The sequence below is a fragment of the Aplidium turbinatum genome, chromosome 7, assembly GCF_918807975.1.
Source record: "Aplidium turbinatum chromosome 7, kaAplTurb1.1, whole genome shotgun sequence".
Taxonomy (NCBI): Eukaryota; Metazoa; Chordata; class Ascidiacea; order Aplousobranchia; family Polyclinidae; genus Aplidium; species Aplidium turbinatum.
The window spans coordinates 5,821,206-5,844,309 of record NC_137478.1 but is presented as its reverse complement, the minus strand read 5'-3'; the positions used below and the strand labels follow the sequence as shown (position 1 = coordinate 5,844,309).

The following is a 23,104-nucleotide window of genomic DNA, read 5'->3' as shown; positions in this document are numbered from 1 at the left end:
GAAGTCATCTCTCCAACCAGGATTTTCATTGATGTTGACACAAACTTTTCCATTGTAATATCTCCGCAATTCTTCATATCTTTCGGAGAGATCTGTTACGGCCAATCTCTGTACAAATCAAACGTCATATAAAACCGTTCAAGTCTACTGAATATTACGTCATGGAAATTCCTAAAGCATGTGCCAAAATTGCACCATCGTTCATAAGACCTGTTTGGACTTGTTTGGGCCTGTTTAAACAGGAAATATTACATCAGCTTGAACACCTGTTGGAATGACTTCATAATTGTCTTTCATTTATTGCGTCACAGTTACTTTCTACGTGAATTTGAGATATTGATATCTATTCTGGTCATTCGTAAAATGATTGTTTGAAAGTTGGCCGCACATTTAACTGTTGGCTTAGTGCTTGCTAGCTGGACAAAGGTTCCGTCTTTTATCCAAGTAATTTGTATTGTAGTGACAGTTTTTAGGTGTACGGCGTTGCACCAGTCATTTCGATAGCCTCGGGCTAATTTTACTGGAATACACTTTTGAATAGACGTTTCGAAAGTGTGTTTATTTTTGGGTCATTGCATGCAGACGAACGGATTTGGGAATCTTACGTTACAATTTTCCCACGAAGAGATTATGGTTTACCGCTGTGACCAAGATCATCAATAAACTTCTAACTTAGACTTGGTTTGGTGGAATGTTTGCTGACAAAGAAATCCAAGACATCCTTCAGAATTCTGTCCAGTATATGGTGTTGACAACCAATATACTGTGGTCGATCCAGTCCCATCTCAACCATTTTTGTTTGTAATTTCACCACTATACCATTCAGTCGACCAGTATTCACAGCGGTTGTGTCACAAATAATCATTTTGATACTGGACCAGGCTTCATATTCATTCAAAATTCGTTCCAATTCATTATAAATATCTTGAGCAGATCCACTTTTCCACTTTAGTATTCCAAGTTTGACCTCATTTCTTTCTCTTCGGAGGTAAACCACCTGAAACTCCTCCCCAGACAACCTTTTTCCATCAAAAGGAGACAGTAATATTTTCCTTCTTTCAACAGCAACTTTATTTTATCCTTTTCGTTGTTTCCAGCTCTTATAACACTACGCCACACGCCAAACTGCGATGGAGTAGGAAGAGTAACCCCTTCTTCATTCAGAGTGGAGCACACACCCGATGCTTTGTGCGTGGACAAAGAATCCACCATTTTTGTTGCTGACAATGTTGACGATCTCATCTTCTTTTCAAACCCATCTTCTTCTTCTTCTGATATTGTGCTCTCAGAATAACTGGAGGCCCTGTCACTTTCAGAATCGCCATCTTTGCTGGACTCATGATATGCAATCCAAAACAACCAGTTAAGCACCCCCAACTCCAAAACCCAATACGGTAACTAAAATCTAACCCGATAACTAGGCTAACTTGAATTCAATTGCATGATAAATTGCATGATGTAGGCCCATTAAATAGACTAGGCTACACTTTCAAGATTTTATTTACAGTACAAAAAGCTGCTAATAATTAATAGATCAAATGATTTCAATTATTCTTTTAAATTATTAGCAACTTCCAATGCTATTAAAAACTCTTGTCTGGTCTAGCTTTATAGGCTATCAGTTCAGATATAAAACACTACTGCCTTCTAGTGACAAAAATATATCAAAATAAAGTAACAATAAACCTCCTCAGCATTCAAAATGAGCTTATTGACAAAAAAAATTACCGAAATCGCTTAAGAATTCTTGAAGTTGCACTAATTAAAAATTTTCCGCTAGAGGCGCTGTTGCAAAAAATAATGACAAAAAGGGTAAAATCTCAGAACTCCCTTGACTTTTTTCGACAATTTTTTTTTCAAAATCTTTACCATACTGTGGGCCACCTTTTTAGTATGGTAAGGAGTCTGTAACAAGTTTAAACAATGTATGAGGAATAAAAAAGGAGAAAAATGTACCCAAGTGACGTCAGAAATATCAATTGATGGGGGAGGTTTTTGAAAAATTTAAAAAAAAACTTCACATTCTTGGTAGCCTACACATAAAAAAATTCATCGATTCCCATAGCAGGCAAAAAAATTTTTTTTTAGTCATCACTAGGGCAAGTTTTTGTTGCACTAAAAACATGAGAAAGTTGCACTTAATTTTAACAAAAGTTGCAGTAAAAAGTTGAATTTATTTATTTACCTTTTTACCATTCATTTACTTCGAAAGACTAGACACAACCTGTTTCCGTTTATGCGGGCTTGGCCAAAAGCCAAGTCATACTTCCACTTCTAATTTAGTTCGGGCGCTGTCGTGCTTGGCTGAGGTTGTTGAACTTCTAGCTTGCAAGCAAACTGTTGCGTCATAGATAACATTGAGATGCAGCTAATCCATCACATAGCTTTTGTTGTGCAAATCAAAGAGAATAGAACCATACTGTACTAGAAACAGTTTTATAGCATGTTTTTTAAATCACTCCTTTACATTTTGCTCAATACTTGATAAAAGTTGCAGTAAAAAGTTGCATGAAAAATAGAAAAAAGTTGCAAAAAGTTGCAATATAAAATTCCTACAAACAGCTTAAAACATCATACTACATAAATTCTGAGTATTTAGGAAGCTGCCGGAAGCTGTAAAAAAAAGTTGCAAAAGTTGCAAAAACTTGCCCTAGTCATCACCCTATGCCATATTTCAAACTGATTGTCCTGCTTTAGTATCATGCACGCTATAACGTCCGCGTTTTGTCGCTTCTACCTTTTTCTAGACCTCTGCTATGTTTGTCATATACTGGTTTTTCGTTGTGATGGTCAGAAATAAAAGCAAACTAAACAGGGCCACAAAAATACGCAGTCTAACGATTGAGTCACTTCAGGTTAGAATTTAGCCTACTTTAAAAGAAAAACGCCTCCTGGTGGTATCGAACTCACATCCTTGGTAGTATGAGCCAGACAAAAATCGCACGCGCCACTGATTCACTTGCCAAAACAGTTGAATTTAGAAGCTATATATGCACTTTTTTTTCATTTGTTCGTCTTTTACTTTGAAGAGAAGGTGGAAGAAAAATGTGCAGCAACAGCGCGCATGCGCAGTGAAAGTGACGTAAAGATTAAAAAAGGCATGGAACGGCTATATCTACGGCACCATAAGCATAGTCACTTCCGGCCAGAAAATGGTCGCTGCACATACGGCAGTGCTTGTTGACTGGTGGGTTTTTGAGTTTCATAGCAGAGATCCATTTCTTAAGCTTGTCTTGATTATTCAGAGGTAAACGATGAAATTGTAGCCCACCCCTTTCACGATTCTTCCGTTACTACAACCGGGAGCCATACAAAAAAACCATCTCATCGCGTAAAACTCAAGTATAAAATTGTTCTTTGTATATGTAAATGTAGCCCACTTGTTTATAGTTTATTTGTATGCAAACTAGTGGTTCTGAATTTTGCCTGAATAACCAACTACGTCATCAAATATTTTGACCAATCAGAATGCTTTAAATCAATATCCCTTTTATTAGATTTTTGAGCTAATGACAAACCCCAAAAAAATTTATTGTTACAAATCGCTTTTTCTCATAAAGATCTATGAATACAAAAGCTATATATTTTCGTTGCAGTGCACCTTTAAGCCAAATCTGCTTGTTATCACAAGTTGTGCCACGTTTCCGTGACTACGTAGCCAATGTTATGGCCATGCACTGCGTTGGTGGGTGGTGGCATTTGCATATGTTAATGTACGACTATACAAACAAGAACGCGACTTAGTACTCGTATTTGAAACTTATGAAAATCCTCAAGTCAGGTGGCTAACTGGCTGAAGCAATTGTTTCAAATCTCACTTACCAATGCTCGAAAAACGAAAAATAAACTCATTCCATCTATTATTTTCGCCATTATCATATTTATCCCCGTTGTTTGATGAAATTTACCCCAAGGGTGAATTTTTTCCTTGGTTGAGAATCCCTGACCCAGCGGTTAGGTAGCTAGACTCAGAGCAACCTTTCACCTTTTGGAGATTTGTTGAAAAATCAATTTTGAATTTTAGGTACAAGGCTTCGATTGATTTCGCAAAACTCAACCCGAGAATGGTGTGAAGTCGAACAACTTGACGGAGAGGAATCCGTCACTGGTTGGGTACCGAGGAGTTACGTTGCACCAGAATCAAGCCTGACAGCAAAAGACTGGTACCATGGTGAGGTGGACAGGGCAACGGCAGAGTTTTTGCTTGGATCACGTGATGGAACATTTCTTGTGAGCTTATCCTACGTTTAAGCATAGATGGTTTAAGATAGGATCGACTTGCTTTAGTAAACTTTGAAGAGAATAAAGCCTATAGTAGCCTTCAGTGGTCCCAAACGTTTTAAGAAGCGACCTCATTTTTTCAATAAACAAATTAGTGTTTCCATACTTTTGTTTTCCGGTAAGGAAAAAAATAATTCAAGATAAATTGAACCAAAACTGCAACCACATTGTGAGTTATGACCACACAGAAAAAGTTTAGGCGACCTCTCATGGGGTCGCAACCAACAGGTTGGAGACCAGACCATGGGTCACAGCATCAATAATAATATGCCAAAACAATGGTAGCAGCTGACTCGACAACTTTATTTCCCTTCGCTGCTTCCTGTTGTGTTGCATGTTACGTCTGTGATGGCAGTGTAGGCTACTCTACAGTATGAGTAATTGAAGCCTATGTAGGGTAGATCCTCCAATAGTGCCCAGTGTCCTACAGTGCTCAACCTCCGTTTTTGGCGGCAATGCATTTTGATTTAACACTGTAACGAGTTTGAGGTATTGCCACGTGACCAACGATATCCCAGTCACAACCTGAAGGCTTAGCTAAAGACAGGCAGCTAGCATATCACATTTGAAAGAAATTATTATTATTTTACGTAAAAAATAAAACCGTGCACATCAACTCATCATTAACTATAGCAGATATTTAGCAATGCCATTGTGAATAGGTAGCCTATAGTCCTATAAGTTACGTTTTGGCTCGACATAACTGCAGCAGTTAGGAAGTTACAGCTTGTTTTGTTCAAAATGGTGTCGGTGCCAACAGTGCCCACCAACGCTAGTTCCAACAGTGCTCAGGGCGGGCACTGTTGGAACCTTGCAGAATAAAGATAGAAAGTCTATCAATTCTGTTTCCAAAGAATTCGGCATTCCTCGTAGGACACTGAGGTGTTATTTAGAAAAGTGAACCAACAATGAGGTAGAAACTGTAGCACCGAAAAACTTCCAACCTAACTAGTCCTATAGGAACAGAATATTCTCCAACGAAGAAGAGAGTAAGCTTTGCGAATATCTTTAAGATGCAGCAAAACATCATTTTAGCTATACGACCAAAACAGCTAGAATACTGGCATTCGAACTTGCTATAAAACACAATAAAAAAAAACAAAATATTGGAATGAAAATGAAATGGATGAAGAAATGATTCCGGCTTTTCATGCTAGTTAGTAGGTAATAGACTGCTCACAAAACGAAATATCGGTTTCGACAATATTGGAATTGCTACAGTGTTCTTCAATGTGTTTAGAGAAAGTGATAGCTCAATTGGTTAGCGCGTGACTTCTGGAACGAAGAAGCTTCAAGATCAAGCTGCGCTGGTTCGACTCTCGGGGCGTACGCTTGAGCAACGTACGTTAAGGATTGCTTTCCATTCAGTGGCATTTATTGGATGGAATAATTTCCAGGCAACAACACTTCAGCAATCGGAAACTTCACTCTGTCAATCTCAGTGACCGGGCCTGCGTCAGTGATTCAAAGCCTTTACAAGTATGCGAAACTGCCAGGATTAAGCTCTGCAAGAAGCTTTCCCAGTTCGAGGATAAAGATTCAATCAATCAATCAATCAATCAAAGTGGGCACTGTGGGAACCCTACATGGGCAGTGTTAAGCATTCGTGTCCGACAGTGCCCACTTTTTTAGCATTTTTATATTGCCATTATGCAAATACTGCTTATCGTAGAATTTAAACTAAACTATCAATAAATAGCAAAAAGATAGTAGGCCTACTAAGACATAGTGTAGAAAAATCAATATTATTGACAAGCTTTTGAGGAAAATTTTTAAATATTCAGAAAAACTGAGCACTGTTGGGCTATCTCCCCTATGTTACAATAGGCATAAAATGAAACATGATTAGTATCATCGCATTGTAGAGTGAGCTTAAACTAAAATTTGCTACTCCAGGAAAAATATATTTCGTAAACATTCAGAGAACAACTGAAAGAAAGTCAAGATTGTTAAGGTAGCTGTAAGATAAAATAGGCTTTCTAATACTCAGCTTGCGTTTTTTTTGGCTCAACTTGTAAAGGTTTTACATTTGAAATAAAACTATTGGCGTAAGACGTATTGCTTCGTTTATTTTTTTAGGTACGGAAGGGAATTTCTCAACCAGGGACATGTTCCTTATCCGTTTTGATAGAAGGAAGTCCTTCACACTTTCGTATCATAAATGATCTCCAAGGAAATGTGAGTGGAAATCAGAAAAATCCTAAATGTAGTAACATTGACTGAAGATACTGACCAGGGCGAGGGATGATTTTATTGGCTCAGAATCAGGGGCGTATTGTAATGATAACATTATTAATAGATGTGAAGAAGGGACGTTCTTCCCGGCCATCAGCACAAGGCTGAGCACTCACTAGTACAGCGAGCAGCAGTTGCGATTCGCTAACCATAACGGTGTAGCTTCCACGCTAGCCATTCAGACCTCCAATAAACGATTAGTTTCTGGGCAGCCGATTTGTAGCAAGAATTGACAGCGATAGACACGTGTTTCGCCCATGAGGCTGGGCTCATCAGTATCGCACCGTATTCTTTTCACAATGGTAATCGACCGCCGCTTTACCAGTCAGTTTAACTCTTATCCATAAATAAATAACACTAACTTGATTTCAAAAGATTTGAGAAAAATAACAAGTCTCATTACCTAAAACTCAAACTAAATGAGGGCTAAAAGAACAAAAACATTAACGGCTTATTGATGCCGCAAAAAGTTTTTTAGTGTCAATAAATTTATGATTTCATTCAGTGACACACAATACGCACTAAGGGGTTTAATAAAAAGTGCCTTAAGCCATAAGCATAGCGTAGCAATGACAAGAATATATCAGTTACACAAAAAAAATCGCTTATTAATAAATAATAATTATTAAACATGTGTTCACAACGGTTTACGAAATGATGACATATGAAACATCTTTGTTTGTTCTATAAGAAAATGTAGGCTATGCAGTATGCAGTCTATGACTTTAACACATTCTACTATTAATACCCAACATAAAATAAAACTTACAGAAAATTCTAATTAGTTTGTCTTTCATATACGATACACTTTCAGTTTTACATAGACTCCACAGAAAAGTTTTTAAGACTTTCAGGGCTGATTGACCACTACCATGAGAGAAGACCAGATGTCCGAGTTTGGCTCAGAGAACCGGCCATCAAGATCAAGCCAACGGTAACAAGAAACAATATTCTACTTTTTAAATAAGTTGTGATACAGCATCCAGAAAACACAGAAAACAACATCATGATGGGTTGGAGATAAAGCTTGCTTGAGTAAATCGCTCTATGTCAAAGTGAAAGTCAACATACTTTGTGCAGGTCTACTAAATATGTGTTGTAGGGCTGTAGGGACAAACCAACTCATCGAGGCTCTAAGTTTAACAAGTGGGTCCTCTTTATATATATAGTGGGTCAAAAACAAAATTTCGTGTTAAATTGTGTTCATTGGATTTATTTTACCTCTGGATTAGCCCTTCGAGCATATATTTGCAGCACTCTCGCAGCCGACTCCCACAAAACGTTAACATAATCTGTAAAAGTAATCACACTTACAAATAGCCTATGAAACTTCTAGTAACTTTTAAGTTGATAATGTGTCATGACGATGAACCATGATACCAGTATATCAAGTTTGGTCAACTGAACACTCAACTTTGTGAAAACTCCATTTTGATTCTTTTCCATTTGAAATAAGGTGCCTTTGTTGTGCATAACAATTTTTCTCAAGTAAATGTGAATAAAAATTTACAGAAATCGTGGATTGACTTATTTTTAGGTTTACACATTTTCACCTGATGACGACGAATGGGAGATAGACCGAGACCAGTTGACAGGTGAAGAGAAAATCGGAGAGGGAAGCTTTGGAATTGTGGCAAAAGCAAAATGGGAAAAGTAAACATTTAACTTTATGATATTGCAAGCAATCGCAGACACTGCCAGTAGCAGATTTAAGAGGGAGGGGTGATTGAGGCCATTGTCCCAAAAAAAAACAGAAAAGTAACTTTATTTATGGTATTCGGATTAATGTAGACTGGTTGGTTGGTTGGGTTTGAATCTTTATCCTCGGACTGACAAAACTTTGATAGGTTATTCCTGGTAGTTTCGCATACTTGCAGGGCCGGTTACCGTGATTGGCAGAGTGAAGTTTTCCGATTGTTGAAATGCTGTTGCCGGAGAATTATTCCATTCACTAGGTGCCGCTGAATGGAGAGCAGTCTTGAAATGCGTTGCTCAAGCGCACACCCCGAGAGTCGAACCAGCGCAGCGTGATCTTTAGCCGGGCGGGTAACCATGTAGGCTAACCACTGAAATCGCCCTTTAAGGCTACATGCGGGATCCTCCTCTGGACACTGTACAGCAGTATGTTTGTCAGGCGAATGGTAGGCTATATGACGAATGGAGTCGTTCTCAAATGTTTAAACGTTTCTAAATGCTTAGAGTAGCCTAAAGGTGTATGACTTATATTGCAATGTTTTTAAACTTTTATTTTCAGAAGCTGCAATATAAATATTTTAGCTGCTATAAAACGGCATTAAAGTAATAAAGGATATCGTAAACATATCTTTCTGAATTCGATTCTGATGAAATCATGCAAAACCAGCACGTAGTTTAAATTGTTTTATGTTAATAAAGTAAGTTAGGGGATAATGGCCCCAGGTGTATTTTTTGACCAGAACCCAAGATAATTTTGGGAGCCTGGAATCATTTATAGGAGAGTGGGAACTGAAAAAAAACACCGTAAAGTCGTTGAACTTTTATTGTGATATAATTTTCTTGAATCTACTTTTTTATTAGGTAGAGATAACATATTCTTTTTGGTTGTGGAAAAGTACTTCTTTCTGGAGCTTAGTCTACTGGGAACTTTTTTTTATGTGGTAATGTTTAGTTCTGGCTCCCAGACATTTCATTGGTACTTACTGTGCCTAAAGTATTTTCTCAACAGCCAAGCTTGTGAGAATAGAATGGCCAGTGCCAGTTTTTCCTATATTACCACCTTTCACAAAACGGCCCTACTAATTCTATTCGGCTGCAGGCCTATGAGCCAAAGAGGAAACGGAATTTTTTAAAAATTACTTGGGCTCGAAATCGAACCAGGGAACTCCAGTAGAAAGGCCAGTGCCTAATTGTCACGTTACTGCTGTACTACCACAAAGTTATGCCTGTAAATTTTAATGGATCAATAACATTAATATATGGCAATAAAATAGGTCAGTAACGAATTATCATTGGCCAAAATTTTTGTCTTTATAGGTTTGGTGTACCTGTTGCCATAAAAAAACTGAGAGAACAGAACTTTACTATTGATCAAGAAGAGGAATTTCGAAATGAAGCAGAAGCAATGAAGGCAGTGAAACACCCAAATTTGATTCAGCTGCTGGGTATATTTTATATTTAATTGGAACAAATGTTCAGTTACATAGCGGAGTCGTGAGAGCCCTGGTACGCACTCGAAAGAGCACCGGTTAGACCCCATGAAAATGCCGCTGCGTTATTGGCAGGACACATAAAGGCATGCTTGAAAGTCGACACAAAGATCGGCTTGTTTGCCTTGCCGTGTACTTAATCAGAATCTTTACCCACTAGCCACAAGCCTACTGTAGATGTGACAAAAATGAAATGTTCTAAATTGTTCTATCCAAGGCCTACTTCAAGTGGCCGGATGTCTTACTATGTAGGTCAATTTCTAAGAGTCTTATATTGTTACCACCAAAACCATGACCAATCTGCCATTTTCACATTGACAAAATTATGAGAACAAAGCAATCTTTGCATTTTGACGTATTTTTGTGGCGTTTGATCTCAAATTACATAATTTTTTTTATGTAAGCACAATTTTGAGTAACAATAACGTAAAATATAAAATTTTCCAACCTGCAGCAAGAACTAGCCTCTTCATGTAGTAGTCGTTACATGTTTTTGATCGCAGGGCCTATCCCCCATAGTTATACTTCAATTGTAGATTTAAGCTTTGCGATAAACAAAACAAGTTGGCAAATGTTGGCAGCAGTGGCCGAGTGGTTAGCGCGTTAGCTCGCAGTCGAGAGCCTGCATGTTCGACTCCAGCCACCCGCACTTGCTGTTGTTTCTCTGGGCAAGAAACTTTACGATAATTGCCTCTACCCAACGATCGATTTCGAGTAATGGGTAGTACCAAATTTCAGTCATAAGTAGAGTAGACAACCGGAAACAGACATTGCCGTCGGCTGCAGCGTGGGTCAGGTGTGCGTCGGAAGGCGTACACCGATGCATAGCGCTCAAGTCCGCTTTCCTGCAATGCAGGATAAAGATAATAAAACAAAACAAACAAAAGTGAAATCTATCTTTACACGTCAGATCAACAGCGTATGCAGCCTACAACCCAAATAGAACCTTGGTAAATCCATGAAGTTTCTAATTGAATATTCATCTCAATTTGAAATGAAAATATCTTTTCTTGGTTTTTCGTTTTATTCCGAAAAAAAATAAATGGCAGAAATCAGAAGCCTATAATATTGCTGCATTAGTGTACATTACAAATATATTTCTCCATAGTGTTGGTGAGAATTTAATTTGACAAATCTCACATTTTACAACATTGTTTTTTTAACCGAATTTTTTCGGAAAAATAATGTCTGGATTTACGCTACTCGCATGCAATCATTTGCGCATATCATTGAAATATATATTTAAACTTACACCATATGCACTGCAAAGAACCTATAGGTAATGGCAGTCATGGACTACAATGCTGGTTGGTTGGTTTTGAATCTTTATCCTCGAACAGGCAAAGCCTTGATTGGTTATTCCTAGTAGTTTTGCATACTTGTAGAGGCTTTTAACGAAGGACCGGTTACCGAGTTTATCAGAGTAAAGTTTTCCGATTGTTGAAGTGTTGTTGCCGAGAAATTATTCCATCCACTAATCGCCCCTGAATGGAGAGCAGTCCTGAAAAGTGTTGCTCAAGCGCACACTCTTGGAACCGAACCAGCGCCGCGTGATCTTGAGTCGGGCGCGTAACCACTGAGCTAAGTGGCCGGTAAACTGAGCCAACAGGGCGGTAGATGGTCTGTATTGATGGCCTTCTAATTTCCTTACCATGCGTCAATGGTTTAAAGCAGGGGTTCCCAACCTAGGGACCATGGCTTCTAGTGAGCCACGAGCCTTTTTCAAGGAGGTCATGGAAAATTTTTAAAAATTAAAAAAAAAAATTTAATTTATCATCTTTAAGTCCACTCTAACACTATACAACAAAGGAAATAAATTAAAATTTAATAAAAAAACTAGTAAACTTTGCCTAAATCTTCATGAAATGGTCTTTACTGGTTACTGTATAAACAAGCTTTTTAATTAAAATGACGTTTCTTAATTTTTTCAAAAGGTTGAAAAAAATAGGGGGGCCATTGATTTTTCAAAATTTTCAAAGGGGCCACGGTGTAAAAAAGGTTGGGAACCCCTGGTTTAAAATATCAAGGTAAGCTACTTGCGTCCGCGAGGTTAGTGGCAAATGCAAAAAATTTATACTTTGTTTTTTGCAAAGGTGTATCCACGACCGAAAGTCCATTTTTGCTCATATCAGAGCTCATGCATGAAGGCGATCTGTCGAAATACTTACGCCAGCACGATGAAACCAACATCACTTGGAGCGTTCTTCTTCATATGGCTGTACAGGTTTCTATGGGAATGGAATATCTTGAAGAAAGAAGTATCGTTCACAGGTTGGAAACATTGGAAACGAACAGGCTTAAACGAGTTGGTGTTTTACGATGGCTAATTACATCTAGAATGGGATTCGGGCGAGAAAAATAATTCGCTCGCTTTCTGATACTGTTCTACTTTGCGACTGGTTTTTGAAAAAACATCACTCACCTCCACCCAGGGTGCAATAACTTGGATGGGCGTAGTTGCTAAAGGAATGTCTTCAGACAAAAAGGAGCTGGCCTCTATACTCTCGGTAGTCGGTAGTGCCGAGGGTTTAGTGTGATGAGAACCTTGTCTTTCATCTCTTGATGTTTTAGCATTGAAATCCCCTTTACTTTTCCATGTATAGTTCCAGCTTACAGTGCTACCTATAGGCCTATACCTTGTTTTTCATTACAATTTAAAAACATTGCAACTACTAGGCTACTGTATTTTCAATCAACGTAATCGTAAGATACAGGCCTAAGATTTAATTGATGTGAAATTTTATCTGGTCCCCAGCAGTAGCGTAATATGACGAAATTAACAGTGAAAAAAGGATTTGGTTTGCCCATCCTATGTTCCAGAGACTTGGCAGGGCGAAACTGTTTTGTTGGTGAAGGGAATGTTGTAAAAGTTGGAGACTTTGGGTTAAGCCGTTTCACATTTGAAGAGGACGTTTATCAAGGGGGGTCAAGATGCTTATTTCCTTTCAAATGGACAGCCCCTGAAGGAATTTTGGATCACTTGTTTACATCAAAGTCTGACGTGTGGTGTAAGTAAAATGTGCACCATTTTAGTCAGCACTTTAATCTTTTTGAATTGTAGTATTTTACGTCTGAAGACGTTTAATCGATGTACAAAACTGATTTTCTGGGTGGGATATAGCCTTTAGTCCGGTAAGTGATAAGTAGGGCCCGCAAAAGCCAACAAAGTGAAACATTTTTAAGGACCTTGTTGGTCACAGCGGTAAACCATAACTTCTTCGTGGGAAAATTGTAACTTAAAGTTCCCGGATCCTTTCGTCTGCATATAATGACCGAAGAAACACACACTTGAACTTCTTTTCAAAAAGTGTATTTCTGTAAAAATTAGCCCACGGCTACCGAAAACGAGGGGGTGCAACGCGTACACCACTGAAAACTGTCACTACAGAACAGATTACTTGGATAAAAGACGGAACTTTTGTCCAGCTAGCAAGCACTAAGCCAACAGTTAAATGTGCGGCCAACTTTCAAACAATCATTTTACGAATGACCAGAATAGATATCAATATCTCAAATTCACGTAGAAAGTAACTGTGACGCAATAGTGAAATCAATTGTCACGCAATTCAAAACAGGTGTTCGAGCTAGTGAACCAATGCATTCATGTTTAAACAGGCCCAAACAGGTCTGAAACAAGTCTATGAACAATGGTGCAATTTCGGCACATTTTCTAGCAACTTCCATGACGTAATATTCAGTAGACTTGAACGGTTTTATATGACGTTTGATTTGTACAGAGATTGGCCGTAACATAGCGGCCCCTAGTTATGACAGTCTAACATGGCATAACTAAAAAAGAATTGAAGGACAATCGTGAGCCAATGAATAAAACACACGATACACAAATTTTTTGAATCACTCACGTTTAAGTTAATACGTAAATACAAAGGGCATGCAAAGAATGAACAACAATACGGAATAAACACGATGATACATGAAATTGGTACCATAGGTACACGCTAAATGACGCTATATACAATGGTTGCGCTAATAACCGACTGTTCCGGGCTCAGACAAGGGTCGGCCACCGCAGACAAAACCAGGCTCAAACCCTAACACTTAGGTGTTCTTTACGGGGGCGAGGCACGAAATATCCCTCAACACGTAGTCTACTTTCACTTTCCCCGTACTCTCATCATAGTTGCAGACGGCAACTTTGGCTCTACAAACCACAGGCTTCCCTTTCCTAATTTGTGGAACTACCTCATGCACCCTCCCAAGTTGATACTTCCCACGTTTACCAATGTCTTGGAGAGAACCTACCACTACAAGTTGACCAGGCTCCAAATTCTCGGCCATTTTTAGCCATTTTTTCCGGCCCTGAAGACCTGGCAAGTAAAAATCGATCCATTTATTCCAAAACTGCTGAGAAAGTGACAAATTGAACCGATAATCCCTTCTTAATTGGTCACGATCATGTGGTTGCCCAACAGCACAGTATGGGTCTAAGTATGGGGTCAAAAGTGAGGCAGGGGTGATGACAGTAAAATCCCTAGGGTCGTCACTCAAAGGTACCAAAGGGCGTTCGTTCACGATCCGAACGGCACTACTGGTGTACGTAAGCAGTTCAATAAAACTGGGCTTACGTACTGAAGAGTCCAAAATGTGAAAAAATGCGATTTTAAATTGTTTTACCATTGCCTCCCAGGCGCCACCTTGCGCCGGAGCATACGGAGGTATAAATTCCCAGTTTATCTCTCTCTGTCTCAGAGCGTTGTGAAATTCAGCTGATTCTATCAACTCGGGTAACTTCTTAGATGCTGCCTGAAAGGTACTTCCATTATCGGAATAGATTGCATTAACCTGCCCACGTAAATCTGTAAATCTTGTAAAGGCAAGTAAAAAATCACTCAGTGACAATGACGTAACCAGCTCAACATGAATAGCTCGAGATGCCATACATGTGAACAAGAGTCCCCAAGCTTTTTTGTGACTTCTACCTTCAACAAATGTTAAAGGTCCAAGATAGTCTAAGCCGCAATCAAAAAAGGGTTTCCTATGCGCAGTTGTGCGAGACAAAGGTAAATCAGACATGAGCTGCCTTATAGGCCGTGCTTTCTCAATCGCACATACACCACAATCATTAAGATACCTCTTCACGGAAGCATTACCATTAGCGATCCAAAACTTCTGTCGCGTAGACAACAAAGTGTGCTGTACTCCACAGTGCGCATTTCGATTATGATGCGACAGTACAACAAGCCTAGTGAAGGGGTGTTTCGAAGGCAAAACAATCGGATGCTTTGCTTCTAGAGAAATCTCGGGAGAATTACTTAAGCGCCCTTCAATGCGGATTACACCAGCATCATCTACACAAGGTCTGTACTTTTTAAGTGAACGCAATCCTTTCAAGCGTTCCTTCTCACGTTGCGAAGCGCCAACACTACCCCGCTTTATCACTTCCTCAAGTGCATCCGGCGATCGTTTGGTCATTAAATGTAACACATCGCCATACACGCTTTTCTGAACAAACTTCACAGTTAAGTCTAAGGCTCTATTAAGATAAGAGGCGTCCAGTTTTGGCTTCATAAAGCTACGCTTTCTCGTGTTACAGCACAAAAATTCAACAAAAGCAACCAAATAAGCAATTCTCTTTTTCATAACATACAAAGAAGGTGCGGCCTCGATCAATCTGTGAAGGCCACCCTGTCCAACGTCAAGCGACCTCTCTTCGTCACGAAGATATAGGCTATGGACAGGTACTGGAGTGGGGTTTTCTACAGATGGAATTTCTTCACACTGATAGAGAAGACTAGAACCATTTAACCACAACTCTCGAAACTCTTTCTTTGTAATAAGATTTGGCCTTGTGCCAACATCAGCTGGGTTCATATCGGTAGGGCAAAAACGCCAATCCTGGGCTTCAGACAACAATAAAATATGCTCAACTCGACGCGTAATAAACTTATTCAAACGTAAATCAGGGTTCTTAACCCACTGCAACACAGTCCGAGAATCACACCAAAAATACTTACTGCAGTCGGGCATCTTTAATGCCTCGTAGGCCTGCTTCACGAGTCTTGCTGTATTTAAAGCGGCAACAAGCTCTTTCCTAGCTATCGGCCAAGAAAACTGATTTTTTACAACAATGGTAGATTTACCCAGAACGAAAGACACACTCGGAACTCCGTTAACCAGTCTACGTAAGTAAACAACAGAAGAGAAAGCTTGATTCGAAGCATCACTAAACCCATGCAATTGATATGAAACAATATCATCCGGACTGCACACACCAGAGTTTGCAAAATACCATCTCGGTAACGAAAAATCCTTAAGCAGGTCCAAAGAGCGAAGCCACGACTCCCACTCTTTAACAAAGCTATCAGGGACCTCGGTGTCCCAATCAAACTTGTCTATCGCCAATTGCTGAAGTATAAGGCGTGCTTTTAGAAAAAATGGCGCTCCAAAGCCTAGCGGATCAAAATTTTGTCCAAGCTGACTGAGCATACTTCTGCGCGTGTGTTTAGCTAAGGGCTTTAAGGAACATGCGATACGCATCTCGTCAGACTCGGTTTGCCACACACAGCCCAATGTCTTTGCTGATGGCAAAGTCATATTTTCAGTCTGAAAGTCAATGTCACGAATCAAAGGTGAAAGCATCTCATTATCCAAATTTGACAAGACAATCATAGCCTCCTTGTTAGCACTCCACTTAACAAGTTTAAACCCACGGCTATCAAACAAAGCAATTGATTCATGAGTGATTTGCTGAGCTTCCTCTAAGCTATCAGCCGAAAATATAAAATCATCCATGTACATATTATTTGCAATATTGCAGAGAGTTAGTTCACCAGCACCGCTGGGGTTCTGCTCGACCATTTTCTTTATAGCCAAGCAAGCGATATATGGGCTACTCTTTATTCCCCAAGGGTGTACACAAAAACGAAATGGTACAATCTTTCCACTTTCAAGGTCATCATCTTCAAACCACAATATACGAAACAAATCCCTTTGCGACTCAGGTAACATTATTTGAAAGAAGCATTTAGTCACATCAGCCATGAGACCAAATCTACCAAGCCGAAATCTAGCCAAGACATCTACCAGAGGGTTTAACAAGTCAGGACCCGAAAACATTACATCATTAACACAAGTTCCTCGAAATTCAGACTTGCCATCGTAAACAATGCGCTTTTTTAATTGTGACGTAACAAAGTATGGTAAATACCATTCAAATCCCTTGACATTTCCTGCTTCACCAGCACGCTCAATATAGCCATTAGATTTAAGATCTTTCATGGTGTCAGTAAGGAAATCACGAAGTTCAGGTTGTTTTAAAGCCTTCTTTCTTAAAGCAGCAGCTCTATCTGACGCCAACACAAAATTGTTAGGTAGATCAATATCTTCCTTCAACGGAACAGGTATCTCAAATCGACCATCTTTCAACTCAATATTCGGTTCGACAAGTTCTCTAGCCAAAATATCATTGCGAGACAATTCACAGGTTTCATTTTGCAAAGTCAAATCCTGAATGACTTTATTCAGGTCTGCTATTTCCATATCACGAGACTCAATTTTACGCTGAAAGCCAGAGATGACATCCGACTCTGAAGACGTCTGCACTCTGCACACTTTAGCAACGCTTTCAACTAAGGGTGACTTACCACCACAAGCCAACCAACCGAGAGGAGTGAGTAAAGCATGCGGTTCACTGCGATTTTCACCAACACGTTCTTCTTTTGCCCACATCAAATAAGCGTTGTCGTTTCCAATCAGTACATCTACAGTACTACAATCATTCAAATGAAACATATTCACGTCATGAAAATGACGGAAACTACTTAAATCCTGCTTATGTGGTAAAGTCTTAACATCGTCAGCCCAAGCTGGGTTAACCACCGAAGTTATATCACAAAACAGTTCATTCGTCTCTAACGACTGAATGTTGAGTTTAACAAGTTCAGCACAAGTAGGTTTCTGACCAGCCAGAGTATCCATTTTAAACGACGCTTTATCATACGGTTTAAGACCAAGTTCGCACACCAAGTCACTCGAAACAAAGGTCAACTGCGAACCAGGATCATGCTGACAATACACCAACTTCGATTTGCCAGTCATTGGATTCAAAACACGAGCAGCAGTAACGCGGTTAAAGGCTGCTTTAACATTTCCAATCTTAACATTACGCACAGGAACTCTGGCACGAGCATCATCTTTCCCAACCGAATCCAGAGAATCACGTGACGTCACATAAAAATCATGCAGAAGAAAATAGTGTTTCCTATCGTTGTTAGGCCCACACTTACGACAGTTATTTGCATGAACGCAATCCCTAACCATATGCTGGCGCAAACAATTCAAGCATTTGCCAGCTTTCACAATGACATCTCTCCGATCTTTAGGTGTCAAGCGCAAAAATTCTTTACAATTAGACAAAAAATGATATTCAACTTGACCACGTGACGAACAACAAATGCATGCCGGTAGGTTTTTACGTCTGGCTTCACCACCGCGCGGTGCGCCAACAACAGTCGAGTACTGCGAACTCCCTGACATCACATCATCATGGGGTTTTACGGACGTCTGCCTAACCGGACATGAAGGCAATTTTCCTTTGCCAAACTTTTTAAATTGCTGCGACTCACCAGAATCGCCCATTAGCATAATGCTAAAATCAGTCGACTTACGCGTTTCCTCCCGTACTACAAATTCAAACAAACTCTGAAAAGTAGGCTCATCAGTGCCACCATACTGATCACCTAAAAAGTCAAGATAACGCTGCTTAGCGTCAAACGGGAGTCACTTAGCCAAATCCAAAACAAAACGTCCTTCCAATTTGTCACGCTGACCATAAGCTTGCGCGTAAAGCAAACACTGCGATAATTCATCTTTAAACTCTTTCAGATCACTGGAAGAGGTCGAAGTCAATTTGCTACCATAGCGATACTTTCTAATTTCCGGTTCTGCGAAAAGACCTCCACGAACTCCAAAACGTTGGGACAAGCGAGCTAACGACATTTCTATCCTGTCTTCCTCTGACAAGCCAGGAGTGTCAGAAACCAAATTAGCAATCGTTTGTGCAGCTGTTCTAACACAAGCTGCTTGCAACAAAGTCAAACGAGTTCCCTTAAAGGGCGAAGCTGCCATCAAGGCCATAACACGATTTTTAAAGAAGACAAATGGCATATTATTACCATCGTAACCAATCAAGGCCGCCTTATCGAAGAACGTCCTACTATTTTGGTATTCAAAAAAGCAATCCTGTTGTTGAGAACTCGATTTAGCGGGAGAAGACAAGCTATATCCCTTAAGGGGCTGAGTGGGCTCAGTCACATGCACAGCCCGATCACGATCCTCAAACACGTTAAAATCAGGAGACACGATACGCCTCTCACAACCACCCAAATTACGTGTAGCTGGGCGATCAGCAACTAGCGGCGCAGAAAACTTTGAAGGGGGCCAAGCATTACTGCTAATGGCGGCCCCGTGACCTGTACGCTCTGGGGGAGGAGATCGGTTATAATTCACAGACCTTGGCTCTACAGCCTTCGGAAGACCCTTAGCCGCGGCCCCTAGACCTCCTGAAACATCTTGAAAAGATGTGGATTGTACTGGTCCACTTACAGATTGAACAGGCGTCTGGAAAAGGTTAGGTAAATTAAACTGCGATTGATGTTCACTTCTAGAATGCCTAGAAGAGCCCTTCCTAGAGCTACGCCGGGAGCCCAACTCAGAACGATATTCAGCTAAAACTACCTCTTTACGTTGTTCAGCCCTCAACTGAGCGTCTTTGAGTGCGAACTCAGCAGCTCTGGCTTCGGCCTGAGCTCTCGCGGCAGCCTCAGCTCGTACGGCCTCAGCTCTCGCGGCGGCCTCAACTCGTATGGCTTCAGTTCTCGCGGCGGCCTCAGCAGCTCTCGCTTCGGCCTCAGCAGCTCTCGCTTCGGCCTCAGCTCTCACGGCGGCCTCAGCAGCTCTTGCTTCGGCCTCGGCTTGTATCTGGAGCTCCTCTCGTCTTAGCTGTAGGTTAATTTGTGCAACTATCCGTGACGAGCTCTCAGACATCCTAGTGCTTACATTTGAGGCGCTATCCTCAGGATGTATGTCAGCATCCAACCTATCTGAGAACTCACTTTCTTTTTGTTCGAAGTTATTTTTTAACGAGTTAAATTCGGGATCTACCCTATCATGAAGTTCTGCTAAGATTGCAGAGTTAAAAATTTTACTCACGAGAGCATGGAAATGCCGTAATTCCTCTTCTAAAGTAGATAACTTAGATCTAAAAATTAACAGTTCCTGCTTATCACTCAAAGAACCTAGGGCAACAGAAAGTTTCCCAATTTGAGTCAAAATATCCCGTCTAAGATGCCGGGCTTCTCGAACTGATTTAGCCTCATCGTTAATGGGCCCCTCCCCAGAATGGCCTGCCCGACCGCAAAGAACATCATCAGGCTTAAACTCAGTCGAGTCGACGGCGGTCGAGTCCCTGTCACCACCGAGTGTAGACATATTAAATGTTAGGGCTAAATTTAACAATTAAAAAATTAAGTTACACAAACACACAAAATTACAGTAGTTATAAAAAACTTAACTGCAAAGACCGTAAAAAATACAAAAAGAATTTAAATGCACGATACCGTAGCTGTACGAGTATGTGAAGTCCAAACGTCCACAAAACTTGCTTGGATTCTTCCACTTGAATCTTCAAGCACAGATGGATTGCCTTTAATCTTCTTTCTTGCCAATAAATGTCAAAGTTATTTTTCTTCTGTACCAAACTGAGAAGAAATGTCTTTACTTTTTAGCTTAAAGTTCTTCAGTTGCCTACCGAGAAGAAATGTCTTTAATTTTCTTTGCTTCTTTAGACTACCAACCAATAAGATCTTCTATTATTATTTCTTTGCTTCTAAGTGCTTCTTAGCCTACCAACTACAAACTTCGTCTTTTATTTTTTATGGTCACAGCGGTAAACCATAACTTCTTCGTGGGAAAATTGTAACTTAAAGTTCCCGGATCCTTTCGTCTGCATATAATGACCGAAGAAACACACACTTGAACTTCTTTTCAAAAAGTGTATTTCTGTAAAAATTAGCCCACGGCTACCGAAAACGAGGGGGTGCAACGCGTACACCACTGAAAACTGTCACTACAGAACAGATTACTTGGATAAAAGACGGAACTTTTGTCCAGCTAGCAAGCACTAAGCCAACAGTTAAATGTGCGGCCAACTTTCAAACAATCATTTTACGAATGACCAGAATAGATATCAATATGTCAAATTCACGTAGAAAGTAACTGTGACGCAATAGTGAAATCAATTGTCACGCAATTCAAAACAGGTGTTCGAGCTAGTGAACCAATGCATTCATGTTTAAACAGGCCCAAACAGGTCTGAAACAAGTCTATGAACAATGGTGCAATTTCGGCACATTTTCTAGCAACTTCCATGACGTAATATTCAGTAGACTTGAACGGTTTTATATGACGTTTGATTTGTACAGAGATTGGCCGTAACACTTGTCTATCCACGAATCAAAGAATAAAGTTGTTTTCAGCACCTATAAGGGGGCTGTTTCTAAGAAGTTTATGGGTCAAAATATAGTCAAAATTGACAATAAAGTCAAAATTTGTCAAATCATGGCTTTTGACAAACTTTTTATGTTTCTTGAGAGCAGTGATGTACGCGCATACAAAAAATATTGACGCCGTCAGCGTAAACGCAAACGTTCGAAAAACCATACGCCGTATGCGTCAACGTAACTTGTGAAAAAAGTTGGCAGCGTTAGCGCATACACTAGCGTAAACTAATTTTGTTTGCTTGGTGCCAAACATTCACACGTTATAAACCACTCGAAACAAACAACTTTTATTTTGAATTTTCACGAAGAAACACAAGCATCTGAAAGCGTTTATTTAACATTTTGCTGTGTTTTGGTTCCAATATGTTTTTGCCCATTGAAAACATTTTTTCAACTGCAGCGCTGGAAGGTATTGGCGTGTTGTAGCGAAAAAATACATTAAAAAGTAGCCTATGCGTTGACGCTATGCGCTATAAAACCGCGAAAGCTTTACGGCGTAGCCTCAAGCGCAAACTATCCAAAAAATGTGGCCGCAAGCGTTAGCGTAAACAAAAAGTCTACGCCGCAAGTCTGCGGCGTATACGTACATCTCTGCTTGAGAGTAATTTTTGTCAAACTCCTCGTGGAAGCATTGTAAATCAGGATCATACTGACCCATAAAAGCAGGAATATGTCACAATGCCCACGAATCAGCAGTAACTTTCATCGCAAATTGTCGATTATTTATTCATTGTTACGTATTTAAATAGTTTTTATAATACACTTCCTCTTTACAAACGTGGTCTTTTCGAAGATCAACAGTTTGGATTTTAGGAATAGCCTATAGACGACTGACATTCTGTAATACAAAAATGCCTAAGCAAGCTAAATCGTCTTCAGCAAAAGTTAAACAGATTTGTGGAGATTTTCCTATCGCCAATAAACACCACGCATTTTTTATAATCCATAAAACACCTTGAGTTTTCGACAAAATATTACGTTTGTGTCTGAAATTAACAAAATATGATGTTTGGATAACTGATATGAAGTCAAGGAAGAACTGTGCCCTCTACAAATAAGCAATTTCGTTAGGTCAAATAAAGTCAAAAATTAAGTCAAAAAATTTTTTTTAGGTCAAAATAAAAATGACCCTAGTGACAAGCCTACTTTTAAAGTATAGCCTACTAGCAAGGCCCCCTTCAATATTCAACATACCGGAAACGTGCTCACGTACTTCTAAAACAAAAAGTGACAATAGCTAGTTCATGTAGGCTAAAAATGTCCCCAATTTTTTATTCTAATGCAATTTTGGTAAAGAGGTGACTTTCTTTAACCATAGACAGATAAAACCAAGCAACCACACGGCATTTAACATCATATATTATTTTTTTATTACAATTTACATTTATATTACAATTTTTATTCTAATCATCTCATAGGTCTACAGCAGTGGTTCCCAAGCTTTTTTCTTCGGGACGCCTTTTTAAAAAGTTTGCTGGATTTGCGACGCACCCAACAATAGGCATTTCAGTAACTTTCTTTGTTTTTGTCTCCGCCTTCATTTGTCTCGCGGCGAAGTGAATTAGAAATGTGATTGTCAAATCATAATCACTCGCCACAGTTTGTAACAATGAGTTCGAACGCACATGTCAAAGATAATAATATCTGTAAGCATTTTATTACCGCAATTCAGTTTAAATACAAAACGAAATCACTGTGTAACGCCCAAAGAAAATGGAAGGTACAGTTTAAGAACCTCTGCCTACAGTAATTAACACTTACCGGCCTTTCATGCACTTTAAGTTCCCTACTAAAGTCTTGGACACGCCTTCTGCTTTTATTATTTTTACAGTAGCCTACATGGCTAGATTACCGGTATACTATTTTATTCTTACTCTGTCTAAA

General features: G+C 39.6%; 1 protein-coding gene across 2 annotated transcripts in view; it reads left to right on the top strand.

Annotated features, from left to right (window-relative positions):
* LOC145774264 (tyrosine-protein kinase ABL1-like) overlaps window positions 1–23,104 on the top strand; it is a 32,895-nt gene that overhangs the window by 4,918 nt on the left and 4,873 nt on the right. The window contains exons 2-8 of one of the 2 annotated variants that reach the window (XM_082585460.1): window positions 4,025–4,230; window positions 6,361–6,459; window positions 7,331–7,450; window positions 8,054–8,169; window positions 9,529–9,656; window positions 11,795–11,972; window positions 12,522–12,709. In XM_082585460.1, coding sequence (XP_082441586.1) covers window positions 4,025–4,230; window positions 6,361–6,459; window positions 7,331–7,450; window positions 8,054–8,169; window positions 9,529–9,656; window positions 11,795–11,972; window positions 12,522–12,709 — 1,035 coding nt within the window. The remainder of the gene's footprint in view (window positions 1–4,024; window positions 4,231–6,360; window positions 6,460–7,330; window positions 7,451–8,053; window positions 8,170–9,528; window positions 9,657–11,794; window positions 11,973–12,521; window positions 12,710–23,104) is intronic. The other variant, XM_082585461.1, reaches the window with a different exon arrangement.